Raw genomic sequence first — 22,758 nt, forward strand, 5'->3', positions numbered from 1 at the left:
CCAAGAAACAAACTAAGGGTTTGGGGGTGGGGGTGGGGGATGGGGGAGCCTGTTGGTGGGTATTAAGGAGGGCATGAACTGCTTGGAGCACTGGTGTTATATGTAAACAATGAATCTGGGACACTGCATCAAAAACTAATGATGTATTATATGGTGATTAACATAACAATAAAAATTTGAAAAAATAAAAAATATTAAATGCAATGCATCTGAAATAATACCTAATACCTAAGAGAAGTTGTAACAAACACTTAAGCCTATACAAAATTCTTATTTTTTGAGTAATAATAAAATACTATTATATTATTTCATGGGAATTTTTTTTTAAGCTTTTATTTATTTATCTGAGAGAGGGAGAGAGAGACAGCGACAGAGAGCATGAGCTCAGTGTGGGGAGAGGCAGAAGCAGGCTCCCCGCTATGCAGAACCCTGGGATCATGACCTGAGCCAAAGGCAGACACTTAACCCACTGAGCCACCCAGGGGCCCCTATTTCATGAGAATTTCTAAAAGCATAAGGACAAATTATTATAATTCAAATACATTAAAATATTTCCCCTCTTTTTGAGGATTTTATAATAATCTTTGAAAAAGAGGAAGCAACTGGTATGTCCCCAAACCTGAAATGAGAAATACTGGCACTGTTGTTGTATTGGAATTTTCTATTATATATAGCAGAACCTAATCTCAATAAAGCCTACTCCCCAAATCATTTGAATCATAACTTAATGAAATAACAAGTCCTTGGTTTCAAAAAAAATTACTGGTAAGTATAATGGACACTTCCACACTGATGTAATGAGACTTCCTTGAAGTATAATAGTAAAACAGGAGTTAAAATATAAGAAATCTAAATGTCAAAACAATCATTCCTTATTTCCACAACAATATTGCTGAATGTAGTATTTTTAAACACATTGCTTTTAAGCACTAAGATTGATGACTGGTTTCTGAAATCCATAGAAAGAATCTTATTAAGAGTCCAATGCTGAACTCTCCAAGTAAAGTGGGAATAAAGCACGTAATCAATAATAAGTTTCTAACACTGCAGACTTTTAGAATGTAGATACTTTTCGAGGAACATTAATTTTATACAAAAGGTGACTCCTAGAGTATAGTTTCTTTTCTAAGAAAATAAATTTCAAATTTTTAATATAATAAATTCTATTTGGGGTAAAATATGGGGCAAAATAATAACAAATAATAATTTAGAGAAAAAAAGGATTAACAACAAGGCATAAGGAGATTTTCTTTACATGGAATGTACTAATAATTGCTTGTTTTTTAAATAGTAAAAATTTTGTAACGAAAATGCCATGACTTTATCTGCTTTCTTTTCTAAGATAAACTGGCTATCCTGGAAATTAGATTTGATTTTAACAGATTATTTATATAATCAATCCACTAAAAAGGGAAGCAGAAGGGACTATAAATCTGGTCACATTTTATAAAACTCATGACCAAAAGTTTTTGTCTTTGACATTATTTCATGCAATTTAAAAACTCTAAATTACTTTCTCAGTAAGACTGAATGTGAGGGGCGCCTAGGTGGCTCAGTCATTAAGCGGCTGCCTTTGGCTCATGTCATTATCCTGGGGTCCTGGGATCGAACCTCACATGAGGTTCCTTGCTCAGTGGGGAACCTGCTTCTCCCTCTCCCACTCCCCCTGCTTATGTTGCCTCTCTTGCTGTGTGTCTGTCAAATAAATTTCAAAAAATCTAAAAAAAATAAAATAAAATGTGAAACATTCTGAAGAAATCACCTAAAGTTGATGCTATTATTTTTAAAACATAAAATCAAATAAACAGTTATTCCTACAGCATCAAAGAGGTCTCTGGAGAAAAGAATTCATATACCTATTGACTGAACAAAATAAGTTGCATGTTGTAAAATATCCTTCACCTAAAAAGCATAAAATAAAACATATCTGACCACATAAATTTAATTAAAAGCATATGATGCTCATTTAAAAATGCAGTCTTGCTTGTATAGTCTGGGTTAAATGATCCTTTGTATCAAAAGATAAAGACAAAATAACCATATGGAAGTACTTGAGTATTTCCGAAAAAGGAAGATGAAGATTTAAGTGGTTGATAAACTCAAAGAGCTGATTATACGTAATAATCACCATGTTCGGGGAGCATATGAAAATGAAACAGATTGTATTATGTTATTCTCAAAAGTGACATGACAATTGAACCATTTTAGAACAACATGAAAAGGCAGGAGTTAAAAATAGTTAAATGAACATCTTAGAAAAACCATCCACAGGGAAGGTCAAATTCATTTTCAACATTTTTTAATGTGTAAAAAGAATAGAGTAGAGGCTTTAAAAAGAACCACAAATTCTTCATGAGGCCATGTTCGAATGCAGAACATCAGCTCAGACAGATACACAAAAATGAGAAAGGGCCAGGTCTAAGGTACACGAGGCACTATATCCTATAGCAAATCAGAGATCCATAGGAATGCTCAATGCCGTAATTTTTTTTTTTTAATGGGGGGGTCCATTTTGTTGCGTGTGCACCTCTTGCAATAGATTCGAGTCAGCGCCAATGACAGCTCTGCAGTCCTCCTCTGTGGTACTGATCAGGTGGTTGCAGAGCTTCAGCTCCCAGCAACACAATGCAGCTGAGCAGGCAAGCACAGCCCACAGCCAGAAGCGGTTCCCACTCTCCAGAACAAGGCGACCTTTAAGCTTAAGTTTCCCGGAGAAAATGAGATGCTGCTGCTGAAGACGACACTATGGTAAGCTGTTATTTAGATCAGTAAAAGACTGACTTTGGGAATTTTTTCCCCCTTTTTTTAAAGAAAAAGTCAGTGTGAGGACTGAATATATATTCAGAAGCAAGTGCATGCACCAGAAATTTGCTGCAGTGTCAGTAGAGGGGTTTCTTTTTAATATTCATTCACTTTGTGAATGTCCACACTGCTTTCTTTTAGCATCGGCACTGAAATAAACAGAAAAAATCACTATAAAATGCGAGGTTTAAGGATATGGTCTTGGTCTGAATTTTTCAGGTGCCTTAAAATGTTTTACGAGGATATATTTATCCTAAAAAGACAAAGATGAATTTTAAAGTATCGTTTTAATATCTAAATAAAATCTTACTCTACACACACATTGACTATTACATTACTGCAGAGATTTAAAAAAAGAAAAAAAAAACAAAACAGACTCGACAGCCATTTTTTCCTATCTGAGTAAGAAAGGATATTATCAAAAATAGTAATAGCATAAGATTCTGACTCTGTATTTGCAGAGAATGCCATTTTGTAATGTAAAGGCTCTAGGAAGATAAATTAAGAAAGACTATGGTAAAAGAAGGGAGAAGAGAAGGGTGAAAATGCAGAAGCAAGTAGGGGGAGAGAGTCCCTCTCTACCACATAGCCCCAATTGAAGGATTAAGCATTTGGACTATAAATGAAGGGGAGCTTTGTTAGTTTAATCACTGGAACAATTATAAAAGGACTCAACAACAAGGAGGTTTATTGAAAATTTTGCCTAATGCTAACTGACCCATGCAGATGCCTAATTGTGTTTGCATATTAAAAGAAGGGTGTATCTGTTTGTTTCCAGGCTTTGATGGAATATCAGATACTGAAAATGTCTCCCAGCTTGTTCATCCTTCTGTTTCTCACACCTGGTATTTTATGCAGTTGTCCTCTCCAATGTATATGCACAGAGAGGCACAGGCATGTGGACTGTTCAGGCAGAAACTTGACTACATTACCATCTGGAATGCAAGAGAATATTATCCATTTAAATCTGTCTTATAACCATTTTACTGATCTTCATAACCAGTTAACCCAATATACCAATCTGAGGACCCTGGACATTTCAAACAACAGGCTCGAAAGCCTGCCTGCTCAGTTACCTCGGTCCCTCTGGAACATGTCTGCAGCTAACAACAACATTAAACTGCTTGACAAATCTGATACTGCTTATCAGTGGAACCTTAAATTTCTGGATGTTTCTAAGAATATGCTGGAAAAGGTTGTCCTCATTAAAAATACACTAAGAAGTCTTGAGGTTCTCAACCTCAGTAGTAACAAACTTTGGACAGTTCCAACCAATATGCCCTCCAAACTACATATCGTGGACCTGTCTAACAATTCCTTGACACAAATCCTTCCAGGAACATTAATAAACCTGACCAATCTCACACATCTTTACCTGCACAATAATAAGTTCACATTCATTCCAGATCAAGCTTTTGACCAACTCTTTCAGTTGCAAGAGATAACCCTTTACAATAACAGGTGGTTGTGTGACCACAAACAAAACATTACTTACTTACTGAAGTGGATGATGGAAACAAAAGCCCATGTGATAGGGACTCCCTGTTCTAGCCAAATATCATCTCTGAAGGAACATAACATATATCCCACACCTCCTGGATTTACCTCAAGCTTGTTCACTGTAAGTGGGATGCAGACAGTGGACACCATTAACTCTCTGAGTATGGTTACTCAACCCAAAGTGACCAAAACACCCAAACAATATCGAACAAAGGAAACAACGTTTGGTGCCACTCTAAGCAAAGACACCACCTTTGCTAGCACTGACAAGGCTTTTGTGCCCTACCCAGAAGAGACATCCATAGAAACCATCAGTTCACATGAAGCAGCAGCTGCAACTCTAACTATTCATCTCCAAGATGGAATGGTTACAAACACAAGCCTCCCTAGCTCAACAAAATCATCCCCAACACCCATGACCCTAAGCATTACTAGTGGCATGCCAAATAATTTCTCTGAAATGCCTCAACAAAGCACAACCCTTAACTTACGGAGGGAAGAGACAACCACAAATGTAAAGACTCGCTTACCTTCTGTGGCAAGTGCTTGGAAAGTAAATGCTTCATTTCTCTTAATGCTCAATGCTGTGGTCATGCTGGCTGTTTGAGGGTCTGCATTTTTTTTTGGAAACTAATGAAAGAACTCTTCCCTGATGTACAGTTGGGAAAATATGTCCCTATCTAACCAGTGATTCAAGCTATATAAGTATTCAAGAAAGCCAGTCTTACATTTCTGACTCTGATGTAATGAAGTAACTTGTCTTAAATAAAAGAAGTGCACAATGTCTTGGTACTCGCTGCTATTTTACTGTCTTAATTAAGTAAAACTAATGAGTTTCCTTCTTTTTAATGAAATGTTTTCTTTTTAAGGCTTCAATTTATTGCACAAGATATAAAGCATCTAAACTTTAATATGTATTTTATGTATGTTTACATTGTCAAACATCTGGGGGAAAAAAATAAAAGGTCTATGCTCATAACTGTGTCATTTGGCTTTCTAGTCATACCAACTTAATCTATTGAGTAGAGTCAAAATGACCTAACCATTTCTGTTCTGGGGTACCCTCATAAAGTCTTTATGGTAAATGACATGTTCGAGGTATCCAAGGATTTTGTCACTGAAGTATAACCGTGGTTGTCCCCCCATGAATGGTTATGCCACATCATTATGTTACACACAAACCATAATTGTTTCAAATCTAAATGATGTCCTGCTTCTGAGGAACTCTTGGCTACTTTACAGATTATATAATGGACAAAAGCTCTTCAAAAAGCTAGAAGACACTAGGCTTTGCATTTTAATAAGGAAAGTTTAACAGCTTTGTTTTTTGCATTTAAGAGAAGTATTGGAAACACAATAAAAAGTCTGCCTTTAAAGGCATGTAAAGGAACAGTTTTAGAGTATATTTAACAGACCATTTATTAATGGAGAATTTAAATATTTACACAATTAAATGTCTTCTATATATAGGAGAGGAAAATCTATCCTTTGCACATCAAAATCGGACTTAATTAAAAATAAGGTTCATTTCAGAATAAAATCCTGGGAGTGTAAGAAACATGGGCAGTAGTAAGGAAGAGACAGGAAAAGGAAAGGAAAATGGAAAAAAAGGATGGGATTCATCTCTAAAACCAGGCAATGAGCCCAATAAAACACACAAAAGGACTAAGGCTGGGCATAGGACAGATCTTAACACTCAACATCAAACTGCACTGGGACTCAACTAGAAGAAAATGGAGAACTTCCCACAAGTATAAAAGTAAGCCACCTTATGAATTAGAGACAAATATAATAACCAAGAGTCAGGAAAAGAAGCTCTGAAACAAGGCTAGATTAAAATGCAAGAAAGCATAACTGAAGCAGGTGGGCCACAAATGAGGTATTTAATTTGTGAGACACAAGGAAGAATCTATTTCAAGCCATTCCTAGGGTTGGGAGAGAGTCCAGAAAGAAACTTTTATGCTCCTTCCTAAGACACTTTAAAATAAGATAAGACTTCTTTCTAGGTCTGGGAACATTTCTATTCAGAGAGAAAAGAAATAACCCTCCTGTGTGTGTGTGTGTGTGTGTGTGTGTGTTTAAAGGACCAGGCTTATGGAAAAATTACTGTTAAATTTCAATAAAGCAATTCCTTTCCTGTACCGTGGCTCTTGAACATTTCTCTGCCCCAGAAAACCTAACTTACTATGTCAGGGAATTTCACCATGAAGAAAGGGGGTTATTTGAAAAAGTCCCCTAAATGATTTTAAAATTCACTAGCTTTCCAAATGGATAAGCTGTTCCCATTCCCTCCCAATCACTGAGTTAGTATCTTCACCAGAGAAACTCAGTAAATTTACAAGTATAAAGCATGTCAACTACACAGACTCTAAGTCCTTAGAAAGAAGTTATTACCTAACCTTAAAGTAATTACATAAACTTCCTTCTAAGGAAATTGTGTTCTTGTCATTATTAATGGAGGAGGGCTCATTATTTGCCCCTAAGACAAGAACTACTGTATTACTGGGCTTCATGAACATTTCAAAATGCATTAGTCCTCTCAAGCTCGTAAGATATGTATCCATCCATCCATTTATCCACCCCTAAGGTTCTATTTTACAGTAACTTTTGTTTCTCACCAGTCAAGAGGATTCAAATAAGAGCACAAATGACAAAGCAAATGCAGTAAGGGATAAAGTATCAGTGAAGAGTGTGTGCTCTGATGTCTAAGTTTAGGCCTAAATCCTGCCTGTCGTCTCTTAGCTGTACCATTCTGGACAAGATACCACTTTTCTCGGTCAGTTTCCTCATGCCTCAAATACCCCACAGAACTTACTCACAGTGTTTCTCTTGAGGATCACATGGTGTAATTCACAGGATGCCTTAACGCAGTGTCATGGGCCCCGACACTCTACCTGCAGTAATGTTGCTGCTATTGTTCAGATTATTATCACATGTGTACATCCAAACCTACTGCTTTGAGAAATTCATGCACAGAGAAACACCCAAGCTCTCCACCCTAGCAGCAGTAAAATGAAAGGATGTGTGTGCTTCAGTCTCTGCTCTCCGCCCTCCAGAATTCAGGTTCAGATATTAGTGGAATAGGGAGCCAGAAGAAAGTCAGAGAAACTTTATTATCACAGCAGAATGAGAAAACATCTTTGGTTCAACTGAAAGATCACAAGTATGTGCTATTCAATTCTTCCATAACAATGCTCTGGAGTAGCAGCAAGTTCTTTCAGTGGACACCAAAAATGTCACATGAAAGTCAACCCCAAGTCTTTTATAAGATTATTCCTTGTGAAATACATTTTAAGAACTAGATAAACAATGATACCATGCATTGCAAACCACCAGCCAACATCATGGTTGAAAGTGAAAAGTTAGATTTCTATTAAAATTAGAATCAAAACAATAATGCTGATTATCACCGATCTTTTCAACAGTATTTGGGAAATTCCAGAATAGGAACAACAGATATAATTATATGGAAATAAACAAAATTATTACTAAGAGACTGAAATAACTGCCTATCCCAAGGATTCCTCAGGAATGCCTTCAAAAGAATAACCTTAAATAACTAATGAAAAAAATATGGAACCATGAGTGACTTTCTCATATACAGGCAACAAATAATTAGAAAATCCCAGGAAGAAGATACTGCCCATGGCAGCAACAAAAAATCCAATCTACAATGCCAAGAAATAACATTCATATGAAATATGCTGGACCCAGATGGGGAAAAGCTAAAAAACATTAATGAGAGGTATTAACCAAGACTTGATGGAGATGATAAAGATTTCTCCATTCATCTATTCTTTCAATCAATAGACATTTATTCAGCACCTGGAATGTACCAGACATAAAGGCTAAGTACAGAAGACACACCTTGAGTGATACTGCAAAGATGAGATTATTTCCAGTATAATTCATTGAGTAAACCAACTCTGACAAATACCTCAATGAAATTCTTTTTGGAACAAGAAATGAAAAACTTAAGTTAATCTGGGAATGAATGAATGAATGAATAGAAAAAAGAAGTAGTAGAGTTACCTTACACTTTCTCTAGAGGAAAACACATCTCAGCTCTAATAATTAAGAAAGAACGGTAAGGTCCTAAAAATAGAAAGGAAGACATCCATAGCATAGAAATGAAAGTGCAACCAGAGCATACAGCACAGGAGAATTCCATTTCCTCACAGGGTAGTTGTGAGGAGTGAGGACAAAATAAGATAATTCACGCAACATGCTCAGAACAGTGCATACCACGTAATATTCCTAAACATTATTAACATGGAGGGGGAAAAATATCACAAATTCCATGGTAAGGGTAAGACTCAATAAAGAATGGTGGGGAAACTGAACACAGCCCAATTTAACATTCACTTCATGTGATAACCTATACAGTGAACTAAAAAAGACATTAAAAAAAAGGAAGTCTTAAAACCATCACAGGATTTACACATATTTATAAATCTCTGGGTGACTTTTTAAAATTAGAAATAGAAAAAAAAAACCCACAAAGAAATCATCAATAGTTTTGTCTATACAAAACTCCCAAATTTCTTTATGCTGAAACAATGAGCCTAATAAAAACAAAGAGAATACCATAAAGGAGATTGCTAACCAAAAGCTCACAAAATTGATAAAAAAAAAATATTTAGATTCCCAATGGATAAACGGGCAAAGGACATAAACTGAATATTTAAAAGACAGAAAGCATGGTGATGGATAAGTATCTGGGAATATGGCCCACCCCATAATAACTGAGAAATAAAAATAAAGTATGATACCATTCTCATTAGTAATTCGCAAGCAATTTTTAATAAATAAAAATTAAGGCTAGGGAAGACATCACAAAATAGCTACATTCACATACTGGTACAAATCCTTTGGACAGCAATTGGCATCTGCGATGAGAAAACAGCTATTTTAGGTTGCTGCCTAGGCATTCTGCAGTATGACAACCCTGCACAAACCCTGAGTCTGGACATATAGATAAGGACTTGAGCTTTCTACCACAAGCTCCTGCTTTGCTTTTCCTGGGGCACATTTTTAAATAACTGCTTAGAGATGAGCCCATTAAAATTTTAGTGACCATCACCCCAACCACCTTATAAGTAATAGGTGCTTGCTACCCCGTGCTCCATGCTCTATTTTCTGCTCGCTGGTAACCCGCGATGGAAGACTGCCCTTCTTCTAGGTCACTGTGCAGACTCCCCCACCCCATATTTCTGGGATCCATAAGTAATAAATCTTTTGACTTTACTTCCTTTGAGTGAGTGTATTGAAACAATCAAATCAAAACAACCCCAGGGTTTTCACTTCCCCAGAGCAGAAGCCCAGATGCTGAGGGACCTCCCTGCCAACCCTGTGTAGTTGGTTTGTGCCTCCTCATTCAACAGCTTATAATCTGCATACTCTCTCTCTCTCTCTCTCTTTTTTTTTAAATAATCCATTCTCCTCCCTTTTCAGCTGCAATATAGTTGACATACAATGTGATATTAGTTTTAGGTGTATAACATAGTGATTCGACAATTCTAAGTGTAGTCACCATATAATGTTATTACAATATTATTAACCGTATTTCCTCTGCTGTACTTTTTATCTCCATGACTTACTTATTTTATATGTGGAAGTTTATGCCTCTTACTCCCCTTCACCTATTTCACCTATCTCCACATTCACCTACCCTCTGGTAACCACCAGTTTGTTCTCTATGAGTCTGTTAGTCTGTTGATTGTTGTTTTCTAGATTCCACATCATTAAGTCATATGCTATCTGTGTTTCTCTGTCTGATTTATTTCACTTAGCATAATATTTTCTAGGTCCATCCAGGTTGTAAGAAACAGTGAGACTTCATTCTTTTTTATGGCTGAGTAATCTTTCACCATATACATATATATATACCACATTGTCTTTATCTATTCATCTATCAATGGACACTTGGGTTGCTTACACTTCGACTTTGTAAATAATGCTGCAATGAACACAGGGGTGCATATAGCTTTTCAAATTAGTGTTTTTGTTTTCTTTGGGCAAATACTCATTATGGTACTATCTGCATATTCTTAATTTAATACACCCACTATGGGCAGTGATCAAAAACCTAAAATACTTTAACCTATAACCTAGTAAATTCTAGGTAAACTCTTTCTGACAACAAAAAAGGAAACAATACTAAATATCTACCATTAGGACATGAGGTAAGTAAATCATGATCCACTGACCAGAATATTATGTGTCTAATAAAAATATTTATTAGAGTTTTTTTCAAGTTTGAAAGGTGGAAAATGCAAAAACTAGGAAGAAAAGCAAAAGTAACCAGATATAAACATAAATATAGAACTATGTATTAAAAACAACAAAAAAGAGAAATATACCAAAATGCTGATACTGTATACCAGGTACGTTTTATTACCTACTTTGTCCTTGAGAAATGCCAAGAGATACAAGAAAAGAACTATTTGAAAACCTGTCCACAAGATCGAGGTTGAGCAGGAAAACAAAAAAATGAGACGATGAAAAATGAATTGTGACTAGGTAGGGGTAGCCAACAAACTAGAGGGTATCTGAAGTAAAGATCAGAGATGGAGAAGTATAATCAGAATTCTTGGAAGCACCTATACAGGCATACCTCCTTTTTTTTTTTTTTAAATAAAGATTTTATTTAAGTACTTGAGAGAGAGTCAGAGGGAGAAGCAGATTCACTGCTGACCAGGGAGCCCGATGTGGGACTCGATCCTCGGACTCCAAGATCATGACCTGAGCCAAAGGCAGTCACTTAATCAACTGCCTTTGACACCCCCAGGAATCCCCAGGAATACTTCCTTTTATTGGGCTTCATTTATGGCGCTTTGTAGATAGTGTGTTTTCTACAAATTGAAGGTTTGTTGCCACCCTACATTGAGCAAGTCTATTTGTGCCATTTTTTTCTATAGTGTTTGCTCGCTTTTGTCTCTCTCACATTTTGGTAATTCTCCCAATATTTCTAACTTTTTCATTATCATTATATTAGTTATATGGTGATCCGTGATCAGTGGTGTTTGATGTTACTACTACAACTGTTTTGGGGTGCCAAGAACTGCCCCCATACAAGATGGTGAATAAGTAAATGTGTATGCTCTGACTGCTCCACCAACCAGCAGCCCTCCCCAACCCCCACTTCACATCTCTCTTCCTCCCCTCCAGCCTCCCTACTCCCTGAGACACAACAGTCTTGAAATCAGGGCCGTGAATGACCCTATAAGGGCTACTAAGGGTTCAAGTGAAAGGAAGAGTTGACGTCTCTCACTTTAAATCAAAAGCTAAGGGAACCTGGGTAGTTCAGTCTGTTAAGTGACTTCAGTTCAGGTCAGATCTCCGTCCTGAGACTGAACCTCGCATTGCACTCTGTGCTTAGTGGGGAATCTGCTTGAGATACTTTCTTTCTGACCCTCCCCCAGTTCACGTATGCACATGCATGTGCTCTCTCACTCATTCTCTCTCCAAAATAAATAAATAAATCTTAAAAAAAATAAATAAATCAAAAGCTAGCAATGACCACCCTTAGGGCATGTCGAAAGTCAAGGTTAGGCCAAAAGCTAAGCCCTTTGTCCCAAATGGCTAGCCAAATTGTGAATGCAAAGGAAAAGTTCTTGAAGCTACTTCAGTGAACACACAAATAATGAGAGAGCAAAACAGCATGATTGCTGACATGGAGAAAGTTTTCAGGGTCTGAATAGAAGATGAAGCCAGCCACAACATTCCTGAAGCCAAAGCCTAATCTAGAGCAAGGCCCCAACTCTCTTCGGTTCTGTGAAGGTTTGAGAGAGGGATGAAGCTGCAGAAGAAAAGTCTGAAGCGGGCGGAGGTTAGTTCATGAGGTTTAAGAAAAGAAGCATTTTCCGTAACAGAGAAGCAACAAGAGGAAGCAGCAGGTGCTGAGGCAGAAGCTGCAGCAAGATCTTCAGGAGATCCAGCTCAGATCCTTCATGACGGCGGCCACGCCAAACCGCAGGTTTTCAGCGTAGACAAAAACAGCTGTCTATCAGAAGACAACATCATCTAGGACTTTCATAGCTAGAAAGAAACTGATTCATAGCTTCAAAGCTTCAAAGGACAGGCTGAACCTCTTGTTAGGGACTAATGCAGCGGGTGACCTAAAGTTGAAGCCAATGCTCATTTATAAAACTGAAAATCCTAGGGCACTTAAGAATTATGCTAAACCTAATCTTCCTGTGTTCTACGAATGGAACAACAAAGCCTGAATATCAGCACATCTGTTTACAACATGGTTTTACTGAATATTTTAGGCCACTGTTGAGAACTGTTACTCAGAAAGAAGATTCCTTTCAAAATACGAATGCTTCCTGACAACGCACCTGGTCACCCAAGAGCTGTCATGGAGATGGACAACGAGAGTAAAGCTGTTTTCATATCTGCTAACATCCATTCTGCAGCCTATAGATCAAAAAGTGATTGTGACCCTCAAGTCTTACTAAATAAATACATTTTATAAGACTACAGCTGCCACAGATACTGATTCCTCTGATGGAACCAGATGAAGTAAATTAAAAAATTTCTGAAAAGGAGATACCATTCTAGAAGCCATCACTAAAGAGGTCAAAATATCAAGATGGACAGGAGTTTTGGGAGAAGTTGATTTATTTTAAGATTTTATTATTTATCTGACAGAGAGAGACAGACAGAGAGCACAACCAGGGGGAGGAGCAGAGGCAGAGGGAAAAATAGACACCCCGCTGAACAGGGAGCCCGATGTGGGACTTGATCCCAGAACCCTGGGATCATGACCTGAGATGAAGGCAGCTGCTTAACTGACTAAGCCACCTAGGCGCCCCTGTAAGAAATTGATTTCAACCTCTTGACGTCCCGTTTTAAGACGTCAGTGGAAGAAGTAACTGAAGATGTGGTAAAGTAACAAGAAAATAGGATTAGATTAGAAGTGAAGTCTGAAGACGTGACTGAATTGCTGAAACCTCATGTAAAACCTGAAGAGATAAGGAGCTGCTTCTGATGGATGCACAAAGAAAGTGGTTTCTTGAGTTGGAATCTATTCCTGGTAAAATGTCATGGCAATTGTTGAGATAACAACAAAAGACTTAGAATATGACATACATTTACTTGAAAAAGCAACAGCAGGGTTTCAGAGAACTGACTTCAATGTTGAAAGAAGTTCTACCATGAGTAAAATGTTATTGAACAGCATCACGTGCTACAGAGAAATCATTCCTGAAAGGGAGTCAATCAGTGCATGGAACTTCATTGTTGCCTTGTCTTAATTGCCAAGGCCACCTCCGCTTCAGCAACCAGCACCTTGACTGGTCAGCAGCCATTACACCAAGGCAAGAACTTTTACAAGCAAGAAGATTACAACTTGCTGAAAGCTCAAATGATGATTAGCATTTTCAGCATAAAGTATCATCAGTAGAGGAATGTACACTGTTATTTTAGACATGCTGTTGCACACTTAACGGGCAAACATCACTTTTACATTCAGTGGGAAACCAAAAATTCGTTGGATTCACTTTACGGTGATGTTTGCTTCATTGCAGTGGTCCCAATGAACATGCAGCTTCTCCAAGGTTGGCCTACACACTTTATGAGCTACCGCTAGCTCCACATGGCCAGTTACCATGAGGAGTGCTCCCCCAACAAATCTAACCAGATGAGCTCTTTTCTCTCCTCCAGACAAACAAAACCCCCCAGAACATTCATAATTTCCAAGTCTCAGAATACAGTCTAAACTCTCAATATGGTTTAATTATGGTCAGGCACTTGCCTTCCATTACAGTAAGTAGCATCTTTAAACCTTCCATCTCCCTCATTGTATAATTCAAGCAAAATGTCTTTTTGTCTCTGGTTCATCATGCTCTTTCCTGCCACCTGGCTTTCAGAGATACTGCATGTCCTCTGCAGAGTATTACTTTCCCTCTTCTTCCCTTGGCAAACTCATTCATCCTTTTGATTTTAGTTTAGATATCACTCCCTCCTACGAATTTTTTGACCATTTGGTCTGAAGTTATAAATAAAGATGAAAGATACATAACTGGTGGGCTAACAACAACTTACTTAAGACAGACCAAGTCAAACCTCTGAAAGTCTTATTCTACAATCTAAGTTTCTTCCATCAGGTCAAGTAATAGCTTCAGAGTCCAGAAAAAGGAGAGATCGAAAAGAAGTTATGAATGAAGGAAGGGGTGCTTCGGTGGCTCAGCTGGTTTAAGCCTCTAACTCTTGGTTGTGACTCAGGTCATGATCAAGATCATGGAATCGAGCCCCATGTTGGGCTCCAAGCTCAGTGGGGAATCTGCATGAGCTTCTCTCTCTCCCTCCCCCCTGCACCCCCCCCAAAAGTAAGTAAAATCTTAAAAAAAAAAAAAAAAAAGAAAAAGAAAAAAAGAAGGAAGGAAGATTTGGCTGGTGGCTACTTAAAAGAAATTAGCTCTGGGCAAGTATGAGTTACCTATGGAACAATTCCAGAGAAACGTTAATTATGATACCTGTGAACAACTTAGTACCAGCAGATTGCTTGAGGGAAACCAGTCAGGGAAACAGAAAAAAATGCCACCTCAATTGTTAACGTTTAAGCAGATTAGTTTGCTTCACGCTTTGGAAAGTGTTGTGCAAAGTGAGGTTTTAAAGAAGCTTAACTTAAGAAAAAAAAATGCCATTTTGGCTCAAAGCCCCAACTCCAATAAACATGTTTAGGAACTGGTGGAGACATACGCTCAATATCCCTATCTATCCTTTCCATAATTCATTGCCTGATACTATGAATCTGTTGGAAGTCATTGATAAGATCGAAGCACAAAAACTAAACACACACACAGGCACGTGCACAGATAGAGTTAAAAGAATGAACTATGTAATTCTTTTCTGATCCAAACAGTGTTCTAAACGTACTTAAAGCACATGGCAGTTTAAAAGTGCATGAGAGGTTTTCTCATCTACAGTCTGTGTTATTATCTTGGGCAAGTGATTCAGTGGGTCTTCTGGTAAAAATCTAGTCAAGAACATGTATTCCATATAGGTATTTTAAAGAATAGTCTAAATCATGTTTATTAAAGCTACATTTTTTTTTAAAGGTTACTGTTGTCCCTTGTTTAAGAGATTCCTGGGCAATCACCAAGATCAGAAATGGAAATGACTAAACCCAGAATGGTACCTAATTCCCCATGTATGGTAGTTAGACCTCAAATAATGAGTTTACAAAGTTTGCTATTTATTTGTCCCATAGGAAATACGATTTAGCAGTAAAAAAAAAAAAAAAAATCAGATATCTGAATAATTCACATATATATCTCATGGCCAAGTATCACATAAATCTGATGAAATATTCAATACCAAGAAACATAGTTCTTCACTTTGAGACTTTGTTGCCCATAGTCACCATTCAAACAAACAGAACATTCTGGGAGGCTGAAGGAATTGAAAATGCCTGTCAAATCCTTGCTTCAACAGAAAATAAACTAAGATTGAATGCTTTTCTTGAGGAAGAAAAGAAACAAAGTATCAGTAAGGGAAAACAAAGATGTCATCACCACAATAACCACCAGGAAGGCCCTCGTTTGCCAAACAAAGCCTCAGCAACCGCTCCTGCCTGTAAGACATCATGTAACGTAAGAGTAACTGGCACACGGCCACATCCATTTACCAGTCTGACTACTCAGAAAGCAGATACTCAGCTGTAGTTCCTCATACTGATGACAAATAGGCAAAGAAACATTTAACAATGCCATCCATTGATAAGTTTTAATATTTCCTCATAGTGTGGCTTTTCTACAATGATTACATGAAATCTTTCTTGCTTTAACCAAGTATATACTTGAAGTGCTAGAAGTCTCTTGCCCTGACTCTAAGTTAAAAAAACAATAAAAGCTGCAGGACTGTATAAACTTAGAGACACTGTGAAGTTTCTTTAAAGCACATGTAAATTAATCAAAGCACCAAAGAGTCACCTGAAAATAGTAAAACATCTTCAAACATTAAGTATGAGTTGACTATAAACTGACTTTAATTTTTTAAAAAATATTTTTATTTCTTTATTTGACAGAGATCACAAGTAGGCAAAGAGGCTGGCAGAGAGAGAGAGAAGAGGAAGCAGGCTCCTTGAGGAGCAGATAGCCCAATGACCCTGGGATCATGAGCTGAGCCAAAGGCAGAGGCTTTAACTCAATGAGCCACCCAGGTGCTCCCTGATTTTAATTTTTAACATAAATGTCACACATGATGCAAGTATTACTAAGGGCCAGTTTGTAAGTCACGTAAGAAAAAACTCATTTTAAACAAAAAATAGTATTACTTAGCTTGACATTTTGTCTTAACAAAAAAATTTCAAGTATGAAGATTTTCTTGCCATATCTAAATAGACTTCAGACTTTGACAGTCCTTCCAAAAACGATTTCCTTTAAATGCTGTGCTCAAAGGCAGCAGGATTTGAAGTATATCACGTCCAACAGGGACTCTTCTGAAAGGAACAATAGTCACTTGGATGTATTTACTCTTAATTGCTGGTTTTAGAATTTTCCCATGTTGTTTTATATATTCAAAGCTCTTCAGGACATCTTGGGATTATCTCCTTTCAAGGATCACATACTTACACTAAAGGAGGTGAACCACAATTCATTAAAACAACAACAACTGGTGGGGTACCTGGATGGCATGGTCAGTTAAGTGTCAGACTCTTGATTTTGGCTCAGGAGATTTAGGATCTCAGGGTCCTAAGACTGAGCTCCGCATCAGGCTCTGTGCTTCCCAAGGAGTCTGTGGGAGATTCTTTCTCTCCATTTTCCTCTGCCCCTCCCACCCCTCTGTGCCACTCTTACTCACACTAAAATCTTAAAAAAAAAAACACTGTTTTTTTTTTCATAGCAATACATAAGATTGTAGCCACTAACCATATTATTTTATAGCACATGTCAAGTCACAACTACCAGATTATCCAGAATCAATCATTAAATCACCTTTGATGAGTAAACAAAAGCCTTGTTTCACTAACACCCAAGGTCACTATACTTCTATAAACCAAGTAGGCAGAAAAGAAAACCACAATTTAGAACTCCAATTCTAATTGCTATTTAAATCAAGTCTTCTTCCTTCAAATTATAGTCATGTGTGTCTATAATTTAAACTGGTAATTAGTCTTAATACTATCACTGAATGATTAAATATAGGTAACAATTAAAAGCTAGGTTCATTTATTAAGTATTCTATGAATTACAACCTACTCTGCTACATTCTCTGTTTCTAGATAAAGATATCTAGACCGAGGAGCTAAAAGTCCAAGAGGAGAACAGAAAATTTATATTCCATACACCCTTAGCTTCACTGCAGCATTATTTAAAATAGTCAGAGGGAACCTGGGTAGTTCAGTCAGTTAAGCATATGATTCCTGATTTCAGCTCAACTCATGATCTCAGGATCATGGGAAGGAGTCCCATGTTGGGAATCCATGCTCAGTGGGGAGTCTGCTTAGGATTCTCTCTCTCTCTTTCTCTCTCCCTCGGTCTCTCCTCCTGTGCATGTGCACACACACATACTCTCTCTCTCAAATGAAGACGTCTTTAAGAAAATAAAAATAAAAAATTAAATAGCCAAGACACGGAAGCAACTTAAGTGTCCACTGATGAAATGGATTAAGAAAATGTCACACACCCACCCACACCCACACACACAAACAGAATGTTATTCAGCTATAAAAAAGAAGTATATCTTACCATTTATACCATAGATGGACACTGATGGCATTACACTAGGAGAAATAAATTAGAGAAAGCCAAATACTGTATGATTTCATTTACATGTGGATTTTAAAAAAACAAAAAAGTGAACTCACAGATACAGAGAAGAGATTGGTGGTTGCCAAAGGCAAGGGCTGGGGGTGGGTGGGTGAAATGGGAGAAGGTAGTCAAAAGGTACAAACTTCAAGTTATAAAATAAGCAATTCCTTAGGGATGTAATGTACAGCATGGTGACCATAATTAATAATACTGTATTAAATATTTAAAAGTTGCTAAGAGTAGATCTTAAAAATTCTCCTCACAAGAAAAAAATTCATGACTATGCGTGTGATGGATATTAACTGGATTTATTGTGATAATCATTTTTCAATATATATACAACTACTGAATCATTTTGTTGTACACCTGAAACTAATAAAAGATTATCTGTCAATTATATTTCAATTAAAAAAGGAAAAATTATATTCTAATATCACCACTGATAAACAATAATAGAATATACAATGGTTTAGTAAGGAGGTATTTTGCCAAAATTTGCCTTAAAAAGACAGAGGAGAACAAATGTTGGATGAGGCAGTGGAGAAATTTAAATTTTTGTACACTGCTGGTGAAAATGTAAAATGATAAACTTGCTTTGTAAAACAGTTTGGCAAACCCTCAAAAGGTTAAACATCAAGTTATAATTCTACTCTAAAGATTCATACCTAAGAAAGTAAAATACATATATCCAGACAAAAATTATATATGAATATCTATAACAGCATTATTGATAATAGCAAAAAATGGAACAATATCCCTGACCAGATGAATGGGTTAACAAGATGGGGTATGTGCTTGCAATGGAATATTATTCAGCTATAAAAAGGAATAAAGTAATGATAACATGCTACAACTTCCATGAACCCTGAAAAAACTTTGTAAACTAAAAGAAGCCAGTCACAAAAGAGCACATACTGTATGAGTCCCTGAAGAGGCAAATCCATAGAGGTATGGATGCCAGGGACTAGGAAGTGTGAATGGGATCAGAAAAAAGAATAACTAATGGGTATGGGTTTTTTTGGGGGGTGGGGGAAAGTGATTAAATGTCTAACGTAGACATAACTGCACAACTCAGTAAATATACTAAAAACTACTGAACTGTATACTTAAAAAAAGTAAATTTTAAAATACATGAATTTGATCTCACTAAAGCTGTTATTATTATTTTTTAAACTTGCCTAGAGGAATAATGGGTCAGGTTACCGAGATGGGTCTTGAATCAATAGTAGGAGTTTGCCCTACATTAAAGGAAGGGCATCAGGGTGGCTCATTCATTGAGCATCTGCCTTCAGCTCAGGTCATGATCCCAGAGTCCTGGGATTGAGCCCCACACTGAGCACCCTGCTCAGCAGGAAGCCTGCTTGTGTTCCCTCTCTCACTGTCTCTCCCTCCCATGTCAATTAAATAAATAAATAAATAAAATCTTTAAAACAAAACAAAACAAAAAAACGAAGGGCATCCAAGGCCGACGGTAAGATGGTTAGTGCTGCTGAAGCTCAAGGCTAGGCCTAATAATACAAGGTCTCAACCATCCTTCTATCGATGTTACTACACACTGTGATGGCTAGTCTTCTGTTATTAAACTTAAATGACCAACTGAAACAAGTGGTTTTAGGACTTTTTGATCACTGTAAAAGTAATGTACAGAATGCTCATTTGGCATTACCAAAGGTGGTATATAAATGTCTTACATATGAAAATTTAGCTAACAGGAGCACATAAAAGGTTTTATCTGGAAGTAACATGGTCATATTTTAGAGAGATCATTCTGGTGGTAATGTGGAAAATGGAGGGGATGGGGTAATATCCTGGTGACAAGGAATCCAATTAGGAAGTTGTTGTAATAGCCTAGACCAGAGATGAGCAAATCGTTGTCCACCAGCAATATACTGTCTACATGCCCTTGTGGCCTGTTTTGGCAGAGCCTGCAAACTAAGAATGGCTCTAACATTTTGTGTGTGGGGTGTGTGTGTGTGTGTGTGTATACACACATATATGTATATATACATATATATATATATGAACATACAATATATGTGTATGTATATGTGTGTGTGCATATATACACACACACATATAAACATATAATGTATTATTTGTCCCTGGGGTACAGGGGTACAGGTCTGTGACTCATCAGGCTTACACATTTCATAGCACTCACCATAGGCTCTAACATTTTTAAAAAGCTGTTCAAAACAAAGTAATTCCCCTCCCCCAAGAAAAAGAAAAAATGAACTAAAAAATCTTTCTGGTTTGGGCTTTACACCAAAATATCTACTGTGTGGTCCTTTACCAAAAATGTTTGCTAACCTCAGCTTTGACAATTGATTAAACTGTAAACAGAGTTTAAAATATGAGGATAAAGCATAAAAAAATTTCTGAAGCAAAATCAGTAAGACTTAATGACTGGTCAGTTATATGTGGTTAGGAGCAGGTAGAAGTGAAGACGGATGTTAAGGCTTCCATTCAGAGCTCAAAGAAGATGGATATACCATTACCCAAAGGAAGGAAAGAGAAAGAAAGAATCTCTCTCCTAAAAACTAAATTACTTTTTCCCATTGGAAATAAATAAAAATAAAATAAAATAAGAAAAAAATAAGAATAAATGATAATAAGCCAAAATTAGATAACAGACTTACAGTATTATAAAATTAGGAAACAACTTGTTCCAAGACAGACATTTGCCTGTGGAGCATGTATTTTGCAACTAAGGGGAAATGTGTTATCTTTTCCTGTTAGATTTCTAAAACAAAAAGGCTGGTATTTTACCACAGAAGAGAAAAGTGCTTAAGTACAATTCTAAAAGGTATCATATTCAAGTCTAACATAACAGTATCCTGCTTATGCGTATTTACACATCCACTTTCTCAGGGAGCTCACAAATGGTTTCTTTACAAGTAACTGTCCACAATGAGAGCCACTTGTGGGGCACCTGGGTGGCTCAGTGGGTTAAAGCCTCTGCCTTCGGCTTGGGTTATGGTCTCAGGGTCCTGGGATAGAGTCCCGCATCAGGCTCTCTGCTTAGCAGGAGCCTGCTTCTCTCTCTCTCTCTCGGTCTGCCTCTCTGCCTACTTGTGATCTCTCTCTCTATCAAATAAATAAATAAAATCTTAAAAAAAAAATAAAGAAAGCCACTTACTTGTGCTACACCCTCCTGAAATGTTTTAAATATTCTACTTTCAAATACATGTAAAAGCGTACCAGTAGCATGACAAAAACGTCAATCCTCAAACACCTTAACTGCTTTCTGAACTAACCAAACATACATAACTTCCAAAGTGTTCAATGTTTAAGCGACATAAGGCAAAGGAGCAATAAGTGTCGATGGCATTATACTTATAGGTTATCTTTTAAAAAGCAGAAAGTTCTTCACTGCCAAAAGTGTTTGCGTAACTGCCACCCAAGAAAACTTTTAAGTGTCCTATTTGTGAGACAAAAATTCAAAGATCAAAGAGAAAAGTTATGGATGGGAAGACGGGGCCTAATTGTTTCTAGAATAACATACTCAAATTGTTTGAAATTCTCAAGAAATTGCTACACAAAATTTATGACCATTGAGATGATTTTATAAATAAGAACACTTTTCTCCATTTTTTAAGAGTTCTGAAAGAATATGTGAAGGTAGAAAGTTCTAGAAACACCAAAAAAACACACAAAACAAACAAAAAAAAACGTAGGCCAATTCAAGGTAATATAAGTATGTAAAGGAAGATACTGCTCTTCTAATTGCTTGCTAGTTCTAAAGCACCAGCATTAAGTATGAGAAATTTAAATTTCCCAGAAAAAAAAATTAACAACATAATTGCTATTCTTACATCAATTCTGGCTACTATTTGCCCAATGCTTATTATATGCTGGGCACTGTATTGAATGCCATTCAAATATTATCACAATTAATACTCAAAATAAACCTATAAGCTTGGCACAGACCCCACAATCCTTCATCTGAAACCCCTGGGACAAGACATACTTCCAAATTTAGAGTTGTTCAGATTTTGAGGAAGACAATACAGTGCACATATTGTCTGTAGTAGTTTGGGTTCCGGCAGGAAACAGACGGCACACTCACACTGAGCTATTGGAGAATATGTATTAAGGAGGGGGAAGGGTTTAGTATAAGAGATAGGAAAACTATAAAAGACAGAGAGAGAGCAGAACTGAAGGAGCAGCGCAAGGAGCAGTTACCAGACACCAGACACCAGACACAGAGAGGGCTGCCTGCAAAAACTGTTATCTTCACAGAGGGATGCAGTCAACCCACAGTGACCTTGCAGGAATACATTATTTCCAACAGGTCACATGGAATGAATGAGGAAAGAAGCTCAATGCTATCTTCCACACAGGGCAGCCTCTCAGGGGACAACAGAGTGGAGAGGTAGAGGGAGTGGATCTGGAGAGGCAAAGGCAAATTATCCAGCGCACAGGTGTATCAATCAGCACGAACTTCTGTCACAATGCCAAAATAACCCTCAAAAAAATACAACAGAGGTTTATTTCTCACTTGTATCATGTCACCCAGCAGTTCAATCACATCTAAGACCCCCATGCTGAACCCTCTGTTTCTAGTGGGTTCTGACATGAGAACAAGATGAAGAATGGTGAGAAGGCCTGGAAGGGAGACACATCAGGGGAATCTACATTCTGCTGACCAGGACACAGTCACATAGTACCACCTGACTACAAAGATGCTTGGAGT

At 37.2% G+C, this 22,758-nt stretch overlaps 2 protein-coding genes across 8 annotated transcripts in view; one reads left to right on the top strand and one right to left on the bottom strand.

The window, feature by feature from the left end:
* Nucleotides 1-22,758, bottom strand: part of NF1 (neurofibromin 1) — a 258,675-nt gene that overhangs the window by 74,518 nt on the left and 161,399 nt on the right. The window lies entirely within an intron of this gene.
* Nucleotides 2,594-6,443, top strand: OMG (oligodendrocyte myelin glycoprotein). The gene is made up of 2 exons (XM_004747047.3): nucleotides 2,594-2,748; nucleotides 3,581-6,443. The coding sequence occupies exons 1-2, from the start codon at nucleotides 2,746-2,748 to the stop codon at nucleotides 4,907-4,909; spliced, it is 1,332 nt and encodes a 443-aa protein (XP_004747104.1). The 5' UTR covers nucleotides 2,594-2,745; the 3' UTR covers nucleotides 4,910-6,443.

The sequence above is a fragment of the Mustela putorius genome, unplaced genomic scaffold (genome assembly GCF_011764305.1).
Source record: "Mustela putorius furo isolate JIRA1106 unplaced genomic scaffold, ASM1176430v1.1 tig00003962_pilon_pilon_pilon, whole genome shotgun sequence".
Taxonomy (NCBI): domain Eukaryota; kingdom Metazoa; phylum Chordata; class Mammalia; order Carnivora; family Mustelidae; genus Mustela; species Mustela putorius.